Source organism: Monodelphis domestica, chromosome 1 (assembly GCF_027887165.1).
Source record: "Monodelphis domestica isolate mMonDom1 chromosome 1, mMonDom1.pri, whole genome shotgun sequence".
In the NCBI taxonomy this organism is placed as follows: Eukaryota; Metazoa; Chordata; class Mammalia; order Didelphimorphia; family Didelphidae; genus Monodelphis; species Monodelphis domestica.
In genome coordinates, this window is record NC_077227.1 from 759945269 (window position 1) to 759961914 (window position 16646).

General features: G+C 41.6%; 1 protein-coding gene across 3 annotated transcripts in view; it reads left to right on the forward strand.

Moving 5' to 3' along the window:
* Nucleotides 1–15940, forward strand: part of LOC103096610 (zinc finger protein OZF-like) — a 117447-nt gene extending 101507 nt beyond the window's left edge. For all 3 annotated transcript variants that reach the window (XM_056825073.1, XM_056825070.1, XM_056825069.1), the window contains exons 3-4: nucleotides 5873–5999; nucleotides 10253–15940. In XM_056825073.1, coding sequence (XP_056681051.1) covers nucleotides 5873–5999; nucleotides 10253–12798 — 2673 coding nt within the window. In that variant the 3' untranslated portion in view covers nucleotides 12799–15940. The remainder of the gene's footprint in view (nucleotides 1–5872; nucleotides 6000–10252) is intronic.
* The last annotated feature ends 706 nt before the right edge of the window (nucleotides 15941–16646 follow it).

A 16646-nucleotide genomic window follows, 5' to 3' on the forward strand; every position in this document is an offset into this window, starting at 1 on the left:
TCCTACAGCTGAGTTCTGATCATGTCACTCTTGTACTCTATAAACCTCAGTGGCTCCCTATTCCCTCTAGGATCAAATGGAAAACATTCTGTTTGGTGTTCAAAGCCCTCTTTCTTGTTTTCTTATTCATTACTCCCCAGTTTTTATTCTTGCCTCTAGGGACCCTGGCCTCCTGGATTCCTTCAGCTGTAAACTTTAGAAAAAAGCCCTTATTTTTCCGTCTTAGAATTGATGGTAAGCATCTGTTGTGAGGCAGAAGATGACTAAGAGGAGGGCTATTGGGGGTAAGTTGCTTACCCAGGGTCACATATGTAGAAAGTGTCAGAGGTCATATTTGAACCCAGGACCTTCTGTCTCTAGTTCTAGTTCTCTATTCACAGTTACTCAACTACCCCAAAATGGAAAAGGGTTTTTTTTTTAACCTTATTTTCCATCTTAGGATCAGTTCTAAGATAAATGAGTGATGAGGGTGAGGCAATCTGAGTTAAGTGACTTACCCCGGATCACATAGCTAGGAAGTGATTGAGGTCACATTTGAACTGTGATGATTAAATTAACACTCCCCAGATTGTGAAAATGAAATTAACTCTCCCTTGCCCATTTTTATATTTAATCACCAAAAATGTAAACACCCTAATCACTCAAATAGGGGACATCTGTGACCCATGTGTTAGATAGTGGGTGATGAATCAGAATCGACTGACTGCTCCCCTTGGGCAGTCCTAAACAAAGCTTTAGCTGTAATTGGTTCTTGTAAAGGTAGAAGAAGGCACAGGAAGTGATGCAAAAGACGTGTTTTTAAAAAGGAGTTACAACTTCCTGTGGGGGTTCTTCTGGAGTTCTGAGTTCAAGGCTGGTGAAGAATCTGCTTACTGGTCCTGAGTTCTTGGAGCTGGTGTGACTATTCTTACATCTCTCCCTTTGAACTACAGTGTGGGTGAGTGAAAAAGGCTGACTCCTTTCATGGATTTTCTGAAGGGACTATCCTTAGGAGAGACCTACCCTATTGAGAAAGACTTCGTGCATTCTCCTATCCTTGGTTCAAGGCCAAGGACCCTCTGGCTAAAGAATAATTAGCCCTTCTTGAGTTATGCCAGGGACCGGAACAAAATCCTTAGTGTGTAGGCTAGATATCCTATTCTCTCTCTGATTTTCTTACTATCACTCTATATTTTATAATAAATTGTTAACATAAATCTCTTTGGAATTAATTAAATCCCTGGAGACCCTATTCTTAGATAATCCAACCCATTCTTTTATAGTAACCCCATACATTTTAACCCCATTATAGAACCCAGATCTTCCTGACTCCTGATCTGGCTCCCCATCCACCATGTGATTTGGCTGTATCTAGTTCTAGGCATTTTTAGTGGCTTCACCTCATGTCTGTAATATTTTTCCTCCACCTTTCAGATCACTGACCCCTTTAAACTTCCTATAAGTCCCAACTAAAGATAAAAACTCTCTACAAAAAAACGTTCCCTTGTTCCTCTTAGAGTGCCTTAATTCTTTCCATTCTTCCCCTTTCCTCCCAGACAGAGCTTGCTTTGTGTCCATGTGTCTATGTATTATTTCCATCCCCCACTGGACTGTGAGCTACTGGAGGGCAAAGACTGTCTTTAGCATTTTGGGGGATCCCCAGAAGATCAGAACAAATGCTAAATTAGAGGTAATGGGAATGAAAGTGTCTGGTCCTTGAGATGTGTAATGGTTAAAATTAATGGTTGGACTTTCATTTATTTGAAATAAAGTGTTCACCAAAAATCTTATCTCAACTCAGAAGATTACTTTCCAAGGAGAGGCGAGACGATAAAGCAGAGAAATGTGAAAGAGGTTAGAGAAAATACCTCTACTAGTCCTAAGTCAAGAGGGCCCTTCTCGAAGATGGAAACTAGACTTTCCAGAAACTAGGAAAGGAGTCGGCCCTTTTCACTCACCCACAAAGCCATCCAGTATTCTGAACCAAGTTGAAGCTGAGATCCAATCTGAAATCTCCAGGAAAGCTCCTCGAACACCATCCAAGACCATCTCCAGAGGATAATCTCTTCACACTGTCTTCTCCACAACAGTCTCCCAGACTGAGTTTGGGACTTGTTTTTTCTGGTACCTTCTTGTCAGTTCTTTTCACGGGGGACAGAGTTTCCAAAGTTGTCTAGCACTGCCCACTGTGACAAGGAAATCACTTTAAAAGACTGATACATATTAATTTAAGGTCGCCAAGGAATTCAGCTATGTAATTCCTTAATGAAAACTCAAGTCAGCAGTCAACCTTTTATGGAGTTTAATTACAAACAGGAGGAAGAAAGGTATTGAGAGAGAGAGGGGGGGGGGGAGAGGGAGAGAGAGAGAGAGGGGGGGGAGGGAGAGAGGGAGAGGGAGGGAGAGAGAGAGGGAGAGAGGAATAGGGTTTAAATACCCCCTCTATTTCGGCTGGGCCAAAAGGCCCAAGCCCTTAGATAGCGGAGACAAAGAAAAGAGATCAGTCACTATCACTCACGTGACCAAAATGGAGAAACAGTCTCAGGGGCCTCCACCTCCAGCCTCCTTCAGAGCAAGCCCTCTTAGATTTTAGATTAAAATACAATCCCCCCTGAAGTAAGTATTTAAAAAAATATCAAGTTTAGCTCAGAATGCAAGGTTCAGTTAGGGAGGTGTATGTGTCAATTATCAAAAGAATAAAAAAATAATCAAAAACATAAGAAAAATTCAAAATAGACCTTGTATAGGTCCAGTTTAAAGTAATTTCTATCCCACAAGTATGTAGGACAGAATGCAGCAATATTTCACTTAGCCATTTGTAGCCAAGACTACAGGAAGTTGCCATAATATAAGAAGAAAAGAATTAGAATTCTATTTTGATGGGGAAATGTCATTCCCTCGTCTGATTTTTTTTCCTCAGGGATATAGGGAGCCAGCATGATAGTCAAGCTTTTTACTTGTTTGAGTACTTCGAAAAGAGTGTAGATACAAGGAAGTCCTACGACTTAAACATAAGTTAAGCGTCGCAACCTCGAGTCTCACTTTAATATTTCTTGTGTGCTCTATTGGCACTATTCAGGTTTAGTCTGTGCTCCTTGTTTTTATCCCTTTTCCTGGAATCAGACACAAACATTAATCACAGTCCTATAATATTTTATCAATACATGGCAGGTTCCCATAGTTTAAAGCTTTTAGGCATATATTGATATTATAGCAAGAGTATATATATTAACTTGTATTACTGCAGGAAAAAAATAATATTAATATTAATTATGTGTACCTTCAGTACAAAAAAATGAGAAAAAAAATTCAAATATTCTGATCAAAAAATAAAAGAAAAGAAATAAGAAAAATAAGAAAAAAATCAGTTATTTAATGTGTTCCTGAAAAAACAGCATCCATTTGTCTATGGATTATTATCTCCAATTCATATGATAAGATAGAGTCACAATTCATGATAAGATAGAGTCACAATGCATATGATAGTGTACAGTCAATCAGTCTCAGCAGAAGATGCTTTCTTCACATGTGAGCAGTGAATCCAAGAGTCTCTTTCTCCAATCTTTATGGATGTTGGAGTAGTTAATAATATTTGGAATGGTCCTTCCCATGAAGGTTGAGTTGCTCCAGTTCGCTTGAAATTCTTGATATAAACTTTATCTCCTGGGTTCAGGTCATGCAGAGAAAAGTCTAATGGTCCAGCTTGTACTGCAGCTCCGGATTCATGAAGTTCACGTAATTTGTGCTGTAACTCCTGTATATAGGAAGCAATAGTAATATCTCCCCCTAATAGCGATGTATAAGCCGGGGAGAAAGGCTTAGCCTGTATAGGCGGATGCCCAAAAAGCATCTCAAACGGTGAAATATGTAAGTCTCCTCTAGGCCTGCTTCTAAGATAAAATAGGGCCAGAGGGAGAATTTCAGGCCATTTTAAATGGGTCTCAGTGCATAATTTGCCAATCATAGTCTTAAGTTCTTTATTCATCCTCTCCACTTGGCCTGAGCTCTGGGGGTGATATGGAACATGGAATTTGGGAGTTATCCCCAAGCAAGAATATATTTGGTTTAAGACGGTAAAATGACTCCCTCTATCGGAGTCAATACGTGCTGGCAGGTCAAAACGAGGAATAATTTCCTTTAAAAGTATCTTTGCAACAAAATCTGCTGTGGCTCGGGTCGTAGGAAATGCTTCCGGCCATCTGGTTAGTTGATCTACAATTACTAGACAAAATTTATAACATCCAGCCTTTGGCATTGTTATGAAATCTATCTGTAGATGTTCAAAAGGTGTGTAAGCCAGAGGACGTCCCCCAAAGGCTTTTCCACGATATGCATGTTGGTTATATGCCTGGCAGATAGGGCAGGCTGAACATACTTTAGAGGCTACAGTAGTTATACCAGGGGCTATCCATACTCTCTTGACAGAGTCCACAATGCCCTGGGTGCCAAAATGACCATTTTATGAATAGATTGGCAAATTTGGTTATAGAATCTTCTAGGGAGCAGGGGTTTTCCTTCAGATGACACCCATACTCCATTAATTTGTTTTGCTTTAAATTTTTGTTTCCATTTTTCCACTTCCTTTTCATTATAGGAAAGTGATAAATTTAAATCATCAGTGGTTGTTAATGTTAAATTTAATCCAGGTCCTTCTATGGCTGCTAGTTTTGCAGCGGCATCTGCTCGGTCATTTCCTCTAGAGACAGGGTCAGAGCCACCTGTATGGGCAGAGCAATGAACTACAGCTAGGGCTTTAGGCAGTTTGAGAGCAGAAAGAACTTCATTAATAATTTCTGCATTAGCTATGGATTTTCCAGCTGAAGTTAAAAATCCTCTTTGGAGCCATAGCATCCCGACTGAGTGACAAATGCCGAAAGCATATCTAGAATCCGTATAAATTGTTGCCTTTTTATCCTTGGCAATTATGCAAGCTTGTTTTAGAGCTATGAGTTCTGCTCCTTGAGCGCTAATGTTTGAAGGTAGTGAGGCTGACCACTCGGTGGCAAATTCTGAGACTACGGCAGCTCCAGTGTAGCGTGTGCCATCCCTCACGAAAGAGGAACCATCAGTAAATAAGATCAGATCTGCATTGTCTAAGGGAGTGTCCAGGAGATCATCTCGAGGCTTTTCTGCCATGGACAGTAATGTTTTACAGTTATGTAATGGTTCTCCTGAAGTAGGTAAATCTGGAAGCAAAGTGGCAGGATTAAGAGTTGAACAGCGTTTCAAGGTAATATTTTCACTATTTAATAAGGTTATTTCATACCTTGTAATTCTCTGAAGCAGGACTCGAGCAGTTACCAGACAAAAACAAGTTCCTAGTAAATAGGATCAATAAGTAAATGATCCGAGATCAGCTCAGCCTTCTCCGAGGATGGGTCGCCTGGGCTGCATCCTGAGTCCCCGAGCCCTGTGGAGCACCTTCTCTCCTTTCTGGTGCCTTCCACAGTGTCAGGAGTAAAGACTGATCTGGGGGCTCATTACCAGATTGATGAACATTTATGAGTAAAGAGAGAGAGTTTGAGAGAGGCAGAGAGGCTCAGGCTCTGGCACGGTGAGGACTCACACTGAATCGGGCTGCCCAGGGACACAGAACAGGGCCACAGACATGTGACTGACTCCTACATCCCATCACTGGGGCTCTTGGGATCCAAGCTGCACTGGAGGTCCCTAGAGATTTGCCTTCACACAACAGAAGCTCCTCAGCTTCCTTCAGGAGCATCCTGGGCTCTTACAGACTCAGTTTGTGTTGCTGGCTCTGACACTGACAATGGGCGGGACTTTGGGCCCCTCCCTTCTCTGTATGTCAGTTTCCTCCTGTAACTGACCAGAGGTGGGCTCTTTATTCTGATGTAGATTTCAGCCCTCTGTGCTCTCTCTTGGGCTGCTCTAGGAGGTGGTGACGTTCCAGGATGTGGCTGTGGACTTCACGCGGGAGGAGTGGCGCCTCTTGTCCCCTCCCCAGAAGGAGCTGTACAGGGAGGTGATGCTGGAGAATGTCCGGAACCTGCTCTCTGTGGGTAAGGAGCCTCTCCCTGCTTCTCACAGCTCCTAGGTGTCCCCAGGAGATCAGGCTTGCCTTTAGTCTTCCCTCCTACTGCCCTAAGCCTCTAGCAGAGCCAGTGAGGAAGGGAGGGAAGGGATACAGTGCTCATCACACCTGAGGGTTTTCTCTGCAATGTTAATGCACTTCGTCCTTACCTTCATCTTCCTAATTCAGTGACACAATTACCCCCATTTTACAGATGAGGAAATAGATGAAATTAAGTGACTTGTTCTGAGGCATCCACATGGGAGCCGTATGTGGTAAAATATCAGTTGAGGGCTTCCTGCCTCTAATCTCAGGTCCGTGCCCCCTTCCCTTTCTTGCTGCCTCTCATTTCGAGGTGATGGAAAACTATGAACTGAGTCCAAGGTTCTCTTAAGAAAATGCCCCGGATCCTAATGTTCTGCTTTCAGATTGATTCTACAACCTTCTTCCCCCTTCCCCTTCCCCTTTCCCTCCCCACACTAACTGTGGAGACTCTCCTCCAGTAGTCCCAGTAAGCCTCCTGGAGGCCCTGCTTGCCCTCCTCTGTGATTGTCAGGATGAGTGGACTGGCTGAGAAATGGCATTGGGCCCAACAAAGATTGTTGAGTTCCCTCAAGAGAAGATACAGAGAACCTTGAGAGAAGAGTCCATGAAGCTTAGAGAGGTGGCAGGGAGGGAGAAATAAGCGGGTGATGGGACAAAGGGTAATCCCTCAAGATCCCTGTGTCTGGGGCCTCATATTGACCTGGAACACTGACCCTTGGACCCAGTGTGGGAGTTTAGGAGTTTCTTCCAGAATGGTCCAGAACAGGATGGGGGAGATGGGGCTTTTGCTCATTTGAGGTCTCCCAGAAGGGTAACAGGCACATCCTACCCTGGGCTCTGGCATTACAGATACTGAGAGGTGAGAGCAGACTCCTCTGGGAACCCAGTGGAGAGAGTGTGTGAGTGGAGTCACTGAACTCCCCCACCTTTCCATAAGAGAACTCAGTGATGAGCTTCTCTCCATCTTTCTCCCTGCTTCCATGTCCAGGGCTTTCAGCTCCCCCAGCAGACATGATCTTACAGCAGAGAGAAGCCCCATGCATCCTGGAGCAAGAAGGCCTGAGGTGCTATTGCCCAGGCACGGGGGTGGGGTTGGGGGAGAGGTGTGGGGCAGCCGGGGTGACTAGAGGTTTCTGGCTGCTCTGATGAAGCCATGATTAGTTTTGGGGCAGGATGATGTCACAACCCCAGAGCCTCTGCTTCCATATTTGTACCATGAGGCTGTTAGACTCCATTTCCTATCTGCTCCTTTCAGGGGATCAGTCTGTCACCCTCTAAGAAGTCAGTGTTTGGAACTGAGTGGCCTAGAAGTCTATTTCAGGGGCTAGAAAAGCTGAGCTCATCTTCGCAGAGCTCTTTAGTATCCAGAAATGTGTATGAATGCTTGCTCTGTGCCAGGTTCTTGGATGTTATGAGGTACATAAAGGGCTTCAGTGGATATACTCTGCCCTCATGGAGGTCACCCTCTGCTGGAGTAGACAGCTTGCTGATAGTTTTGCAAAAGCCCTCTAGATCCCAGCTCCCCGGCAGCCAATCAAGGCAGGGAAGGCTCTAAAGTGAAGTACCATTAGAGGGGTCTAATGCAGGGAGGTGGTCTGGGCCTTCAGGGGAGCCAGACTGAGAAATTTGTGGAAAAGAATAGCAGAAAAAACAAGAGAAAGGCACAGATACAACTCACTGCAAATGACCATCTCTAGCAGTTTATCCTTGAACCTGAGGACAGATGTTTGATAGTATCTCTTGGAGAGGATGAGATCAAGTAAGAGTGTTTGGAGCATTGGTGAGAATTGGTTTATTGGTTCCCAGAGGAAGAGAATCATTAACTCATTAGTGTGGGAATGGCTGAAGATGAAAGAATAATGGGGGCCCTACAGGGAGGAATAGACAGGCATAGATGAGGGATGGGATGGAATTATTTGTCCATGGAAAGAAATTTTCTTACCTAGAAGAATGACTTTTCCTCTAATTCTGAGACCAGAGAGGAAAAGGAGGCTGGGTGAGATGTGGCGGATAAGAGAACTTTGCAGAAAGGTTCTGCTTTTGTTCAATGAAATATGAGGTCAAGTTATGAGCTCAGAAGGTGAGGTAGGGGGGTGGGAAGAAGCCATAAGATAGACCTGGAGACCAGAGAAATATTTGGAAGGTTACTGTGCTACATGGCAAAGGGAATCCATTAGGCAGATGATACAGGATTGCCTTGCCATGGTGAGGACCAAGATGAGGTCAGAGAACCTCAATGTAGGATGGAGTCAGGCAGCTGGTTTCGTCATTTTCCTTCTCTCCATTGCCCTGCAGCCCCTGAGTGGGAGTGAAGACTGTTGCCTTTCTTGGAATCCATCCAAGGCTTCGACTTTCCTAAATCATCAGCCGAGGCTCTTTCCTGATCTCTGGGGCTCAGTCTTTGTCCTGTTATTGGACAATTAGGTGATCACAGCACCTCACTTTAAGAAGTTGAGAGCCTAGAGAGAGAAGCCTCTGAGATCTTCAGGATTGGGTCTGCTCTAGTTCAAATACAGTTACTGTCAACAGCTGAGAAATAAGGGCAAGAGAGGGAAAGCAACACAGGTGAGGCCAGAGCATGCATTTGCCTTCTAGAAGAGAGATCAGAATGCAAGGATCCTGGTAGAGGTTGGGCCTGACATAATCACTGGGTCCAGTCATTAAACATGTATTAAATGATCAATACGTTCTAGGAACATATTTAAGCCCTGAGCATACAAATGTAGAAGTTAAATTCATTGTGGAACAATGATTATTCAAAATTATGTGGTCACCAGTATTTGTATCTTGAGTCAGAACCTTTATTTACAAATAGAGAGGAAAGAATAAAGAAGAGAAATATGAGAGAGGTTAGGGAAAATACATGTGCTAGTCCTCAGCCAGGAGAGCCAGTGGTGAGTAATTACCACAGCCTCCTCCAAGATGGAAGTTGTTCTCTCCAGAAGATAGAAAAGGGGTAAGCTTTTTAGTCATTCAATGAAGTATTCCAAGAGTCAGAGTTGCAGTAGAAACTGAGCTTTGAGCCCATAATCCAAGCTGTAGTGTCCAGCGAATCTCCCTTGAAGACTATCTAAGACTATCTCTAGAAGACTATCTTCTCTAAGACAATCTTCCAGGACAATCTCCAAAGGAGTTCAGTTTGGGGCTTGATTTTGCATATGGCCCCTAGTATGTATGATACACTTTATAAATATTTTCTCATTAGTTCCTTATAGGAACCTTGGGAGTTACTTGATAATATAATGTCCATGTTATAATTGAGGAGCCTGAGACCAAAAGAACTCCTTTGACTTGCCCACCATTAAAAGTCCTAGCAAGTTTTTAAGATTCAGGGAAAATAAGAAGAGAATTGTACATGCTTTCCTTCTCATTTCCTTACAGAAGGATCATGTACTCAGCTTACTGTATGAGACATGCCATATATTTGTTGAAATTGTATTTTATAGAAGGATTTTGGGTGAAAGGAGGCATCTAAAGAAAAGTAATGGCTGATATCAAGGAGTAGGGAACAACAAAATCTCTTATACCTTGGATAAATGCAAAAAAAGCGTTCTAAATTTCCTCATCTGATCTGAGATACTGGACCAAAAAATAAGATTGAAAGCAATCATGAAGGGAATTACTTAATGCTTACAGAGGTGCGAGATGATAAAATAAAAGGAACATTTAGTCTACATCCACAGAGTGGTGTCATACCTATAGAGGATTGTATATATAGACAAAGAAAATCAAAGCTAAAAGATTGAAAATGAATTGTCGGGTAGTGTCGAAATTACACCCAGTCTCAAGATTTGGGCTCAGCTGTAAAGATTTTGGATTGTTACTCATTCAGCCTTTCTGACATCATGGTCTCAGATAGGAATGTAATAAAGCTACCCTGTGCAAAATCCCAGATTTGTTATGAAGAGCCAATGAGATCTCTTGGGAGGCCGTTTGTTATTTAAATAGTTTTTTAGCTTTGAGGTAATGGCATTTTTCAAAGGATGCATTAAATTAATTATTTATTAATATAAATTGAAAATAAATTAAAATAAATTTTAAAAATTTAAATTAAAAATAAATTAAATGAATGAGAAGACTTTTCTTCTTACCTGAGAGGATATAAAGTAGTTAATATTCTGACAACGAAGGAAAGGAAAGAGATTGCTTTATAGGTGTATATGTCACTATATGTGTATGTTTTACTGTTTCCTTTAGGAAAGATCAGATCTGAAATGAAGGTGAATCCAACAGAAGTGAGCCTTCCTTTGGAAGAAATGGACCTACAAAGATTCTTGAGTGATGGTCATGATAACTTTTATTCCAGGGAATTCTGTGTTACACCTCAAAGTTCATCTCATAAGGAACATCAAAGAATGTACACTGAGGAAAAATCTATTGAAAGTAATCAGTGCAGAGAGACTTTTATGCACAGGGCCAGTCTCTTTGGACAGCAGAAGATGCACACTGGGGAGAGACCTTATGAATGCAAGCAATGTGGAAAGAAATTCAGTCTGAGGTCTCGTCTTGTTGTTCATCAGAGGATTCACACTGGGGAGAAACCTTACAAATGCAAGCAGTGTGGAAAGGCATTCAGTCAGAGCTCTGGTCTTGTTTATCATCTGAGGTCGCACACCGGGGAGAAACCTTATGAGTGCAAGCAATGTGGAAAGACTTTCGGTAAGAACTATAATCTTACTGTACATCGAAAGATGCACACTGGGGAGAAACGTCATGAATGCAACCAATGTGGAAAGACATTCAGGCAAAGTTATGGCCTTGCTTATCATCAGAGGGTACACACTGGAGAGAACCTTTATGAGTGCAAGCAATGTGGAAAGAAATTCACTCTGAGATGTCGTCTTGCTTATCATCAGAGGATTCACACTGGGGAGAAGCCTTATGAATGCAAGCAATGTGGAAAGACATTCACTCAGAGCTCTAGTCTTATTTATCATCAGAGTACACACACTGGAGAGAAGCCTCATAAATGCAAGCAATGTGGAAAGACATTCATTCGGAGGTCTGATCTTGTTCATCATCTGAGGACGCACACTGGGGAGAAACCTTATGAGTGCAAGCAATGTGGAAAGACTTTCGGTAAGAACTATAGTCTTACTGTACATCGAAAGATGCACACTAGGGAGAAACTTCACAAATGCAAGCAATGTGGAAAGATATTCGGGAATACCTCTGATCTTGCTTATCATCAGAATTTGCATACTGAGGAGAAATCTTATGAATGCAAGCAATGTGGGAAGACATTCAGTCAGACCTCTGATCTTGTTTCCCATCAGAAGATCCACACTGGGGAGAAACGTTTTGAATGCAAGCAATGTGGAAAGAAATTCACTCGGAGCTCTGGTCTTGCTGGTCATCAGAGGCTGCATACTGGGGAGAAACCTTATGAGTGCAAGCAATGTGGAAAGACATACACTCGGAGGCCTCGTCTTGTTGCTCATCAGAGGATTCACACTGGGGAGAAACCTTATGAATGCAAGGAATGTGGAAAGATATTCAGTCAAAGCTCTGGCCTTGCTTCTCATCAGAGGCTACACACTGGGGAGAACCTTTATGAATGCAAGCAATGTGGAAAGAAATTCACTCTGAGATGTCGTCTTGTTTATCATCAGAGGGTTCACACTGGGGAAACGCCTTTTGAATGCAAGCAATGTGGAAAGACATTCGTTCAGAGCTCTGGTCTTGCTTATCATCAGAGTACGCACACTGGAGAGAAGCCTCATGAATGCAAACAATGTGGAAAGACATTCATTCGGAGGCCTGATCTTGTTCATCATCTGAGGACGCACACTGGGGAGAAACCTTATGAGTGTAAGCAATGTGGAAAGACTTTCAGAAAGAACTATAGTCTTACTGAACATCAGAAGATACACACTAGGGAGAAACTTCATGAATACAAGCAATGTGGCAAGACATTCAGGAATACCTCTGATCTTGCTTATCATCAGAATCTGCACACTGGGGAGAGACCTTATGAATGCAAGCAATGTGGAATGAGATTCGTTTATAACTCCAGTCTTGCTGTACATCAGAGCATCCACACTGAGGAGAAAGATTATGAATGCAAGCAATGTGGAAAGAAATTCAGTCGGAGGTTTGGTCTTGCTGATCATCAGAGGCTGCATACTGGGGAGAAAGCTTATGATTGCAAGCAATGTGGAAAGACATACACTCGGAGGTCTCGTCTTGTTGCTCATCAGAGGATTCACACTGGGGAGAAACCTTATGAATGCAAGGAATGTGGAAAGAAATTCATTCAGAAGTCTCGTCTTGTTTATCATCAGAGTACGCACACTGGGGGAAAACGTCATGAATGTAACCAATGTGGAAAGACATTCAGTCAAAGCTCTGGCCTTGCTTATCATCAGAGGCTACACACTGGAGAGAACCTTTATGAATGCAATCAATGTGGAAAGAAATTCACTCTGAGTTGTCGTCTTGCTTATCATCAGAGGATTCACACTGGGGAGAAACCTTATGAATGCAAGGAATGTGGAAAGAAATTCATTCAGAAGTCTGGTCTTGCTTATCATCAGAGTACACACACTGGAGAGAAGCCTCATGAATGCAAGCAATGTGGAAAGACATTCATTCGGAGGTCTGATCTTGTTCATCATCTGAGGACGCACACTGGGGAGAAACCTTATGAGTGCAAGCAGTGTGGAAAGACCTTCAGTAAGAACTCTGGTCTTACTGTACATCAGAAGATACACACTAGGGAGAGACTTCACGAGTGCAAGTAATGTGGAAAGACATTCAGGGATACCACTGATCTTGCTTATCAGAATCTTCACACTGAGGAGAAATCTTATGAATGCAAGCAATGTGGGAAGACATTCAGTCAGACCTCTGGTCTTAATTGTCATCAGAGGATTCACACTGGCGAGAAACCTTATGAGTGCAAGCAATGTGGAAAGACATTCAATCATCCCTCTGCTCTTGCTGTACATCTGAGGTTGCACACTGGGGAGAAGCCTTTTGAATGCAAGCAATGTGGAAAGAAATTTAGTTATAGCTCTGGTCTTACTTCTCATCAGAGGATACACACTGGGGAGAAACCTTATGAATGCAAGCAATGTGGAAAGACATTCAGTCGGAACTCTGATCTTGCTGTACATCAGAGGGTCCACACTGGGGAGAGGCCTTACAAATGCCAACAATGTGAAAAGACATTCACTTAGAGCTATGGTTTTGCTTATCATCAGAAGATACACAATAGGGAGCAACATTATTAATGCAAGCAATGTGGAAAGACATTCACTCATACCTGTTATCTTACTGTTGTGTGAAAGAAATATACCATCTCCCCTTTCTGGGGCAACATACCTAGTGTGAGCCCAAGCTTGAATCAGGTGAGGATTCTGTGATGGAAATCATTGAGTTAGAATAGAGTGGCACCAATGGAGAAATCATGAAATGATTGCAGGGTGATGTCACCTGAGTAGCTCCTGTACTGTCCCCTTGGGTGGCCCAGTCAAAATAGAAATCCATGGTTGCCTCCCAACATGATATTTGTGTGTTAGTGGGCAGAGAAAAGGTTTGATCAACTAAGGCAAGAGCAGATATCCAAGCTCCTTTCTTTCAGTTTTGTTTATGGCTCAGCTTCTCTGTGAGCATGGCTAGGGCCCCTTAATGTGGCCACAGAATAGCAAGCTAAATGGAGTAATGAGGAAAGTATAGATCTCCTATTTTTCCATTCCCCCATTACCTTAGCTTAAGTAAAGTTAGTTTAGAGCCAGTCTCATAATCTTTCCTTATACTGTACATCACAGAAACAAGGCATTCAATACGTTGAGCTCTCACCTTTCTCAATCAGAATTAGTGTGTAGATTAAGGATATTCAAATATGTAGATGTGAAATTATTTTCAAATAGCAAAAATATTAAAATGTGATCAACGGCAATTATATCTGAATTTAAAACTAGTTTTCATGGTAGTTTATTTATAAAAGGAGAGAGAATTGAAGTAGAGAAATGAGAAAGGGCAGAGTAAGAAATCTAGCCTAACAAGCTAGGTTATTTGCTCCATACCTAGCTTTAGTCTGGTAGGGCTAATTAGTCCTCAACTGGAGGGCCTTCAACTTTCAACCAAGGGCTGGTGTTGAACAAAACAAGGTCTCTATCCATGAAGCCTTTTCCAAGGTGGAGGCCTCTCCAGAGGCTAGTCCCTCCAGAAAACCAGGAAAAAGCCTTTTCACATATCCACTGTGTATTTCTAAGGGAATGTCCAAGAGCTGTGTCAACATTGCCAGAGTCTCAGCCCCACAAAGCATATCCTTTCACCAGTCTCCACCTTGAATTCCAAAATCCAAAGAACTACTACTCATTGAAAGCTCTAACTGCTTTTAAAGACACTTCTTTGAGTTTCTTCCTGTTCATTCCTTCCACTTCATGTCATCCAATTGTAGCTTTAGCTTTGCTTAGGACTGCCCAGAAGATAGCCATTTCTAATTCATTTCCCACTTTATCACATATGGGTCACAAAAGTCTCCCACTGAAAGATAAAAAGGTGTGTATACACTTCTGTGATTAAACCTAAAAATAAGCAGGGGATAGCTAATCCCTTCTTCAGAAGACTAGTCTCCCTGATTAATATACCAGCTCATTCCTCTAGTCTTCTAACTACAAGTGTATGCTATATTGCACCTTCTAAAAGTAAACAAATAGAGGTAAGAAGAAAATAGGAGAGAGTAAAACCAGCATTTTGTAGGCTCATTGACAAAAAGTCAATAGAAGTGTAAGGATAATTTTAGTGTTTTGATTTAAAAAGTGGTCACCATGGGAAATTCCCAAATATGAAAATACCCAAGTCAGCCGAGGATTTATGGAGATCTTAATAAAGAGAAGGAATTAAGGGAAGGAGAGAGAATTAATTTAAATTGCTCTGGCTCAGGCTGAGTCAAGCAGTAGTTAAAAGCCTTGGGTGTCTTCTTGATGCAGTTTAGGTCTCTGTAGTCAGCTTTCTCCTAACAGTTCGTTTTCTGCAATCAAGGATTTAGCAAGTTTTTTTTTCCCATGAAATTTTTCTCAAACAATTTCAAATGTTTAGGTTTTATGAAAAATACAATCTTGTTGAGGAGGGTGTTGACCAATACCAGGATCAACTGAGGATACATGGTTCAGTTATTGGGTTTTATAAGTCAGTTTATCAAAAGAAAAGCCAAAAACATGGAAGGAAAATAAAATAGAAAAAAAATTTGGAGAAAAAAGAATTCAAAATAGTTATCAAAATATTTAGAAAGTTCTATGCATATAGAAGCTTGTTAGTAAATAATTTACAATAAAACCTTTTATCATGGTCCAAATCAGTGATTTGGGTCCCACAAGTCTATGGCAAAATGCAGTAACTGTGCACTTGCCCATTATAAGCCAGAACTACAAAATGTTTCCATATTATATGATTAAAAAGGACTAGATTTTAGCAGCAAATGGGAAATAGCATTCTCTGCCCTGGTTTTCCCTTTTCTCACAGTAATAGGGGAGCCAGGAATTGCCACCAAAAGTGATGTGTTTAGTAGAATGTGGCACAGGGGAAGACTTGTGCCTGATGTGTGTCAAACAGTCTCAATCTTGAACCCCAAAGAAGTTCAAGTTCTCTTGGCAAAGAATCTCATCAATCCCACTGAGATTGGTTGGTTTCCTTGACTTTGTGCTTCTTGACACTGTATAATGGTTCTTTTTTTACTGTCTCCTCGAATCAGGAGTACTCATCAATCATAGTCCCATAGCATTTATCATTAAATGGCAGGTTATCATGGTCTAAAGCTCTTGGCCATGCATTAATATTAGAACAGATACACTTCAGGGATTTTTTTACTGCAAAGTCAGGAAGAATATTGATTATATGTACTTTTAAGTAAAAGAAATGAGAACAAGGGAAGAAAAATCCAAATATTCTATTAAAAATAAAAGAAAAAGCAATAATAAAATAAAATCTCAGGAATTCAATGTGTTGCCAAAAGCAGTATCCAGTTGCCCATGTATTTTTATCTCCAATGCTTGTGACAGAATAGTCAATCGGTTTCAACAGAAGGTACATTGGACAGCAATGAATTCAAGATTTTTTTTCCTCCAATTTTTATAGCTGTTGGGAGTGGTTAACAATATTTTAAATGGACCTTCCCAGGAAGACTGAGTTGCTCCTGTGCACTGGAAATTCTTTATGTATAACTTGTCTCCTGGTTTCTGGTCTTGAAGTGAAGAGTCTGTTGTTCCTCCTTGTACTGCAGCTCCTGATTGATGGAGTTCTCACAATTTGTTCGGCAATTCCTGTATATAGGAAGCAGAAGTATCTCCCCCTAATAGTGATGTATATGCAGGACTAAAAAGCCTAAAAGGCTTGGCCTATATGGGGGGGGGGTAATCTAAAATGCATCTCAAATGGTGAGATGTGTAGATCTCCCCTAGGCCTGCTTCTAAAATAATTTAGGTCTAGAAGTAGAATTTATGGTCACTTTATATATCTCAGTGCATAATTTTCCAATCATAGTTTTAAGCTCTCCATTCATTCTTTCAACTTGGCCTGAGCTCTAGGGATGGTATGGTACATGGAATTTGGGAGTTATCCCTAGACAAAAATATTCCTGGGATAA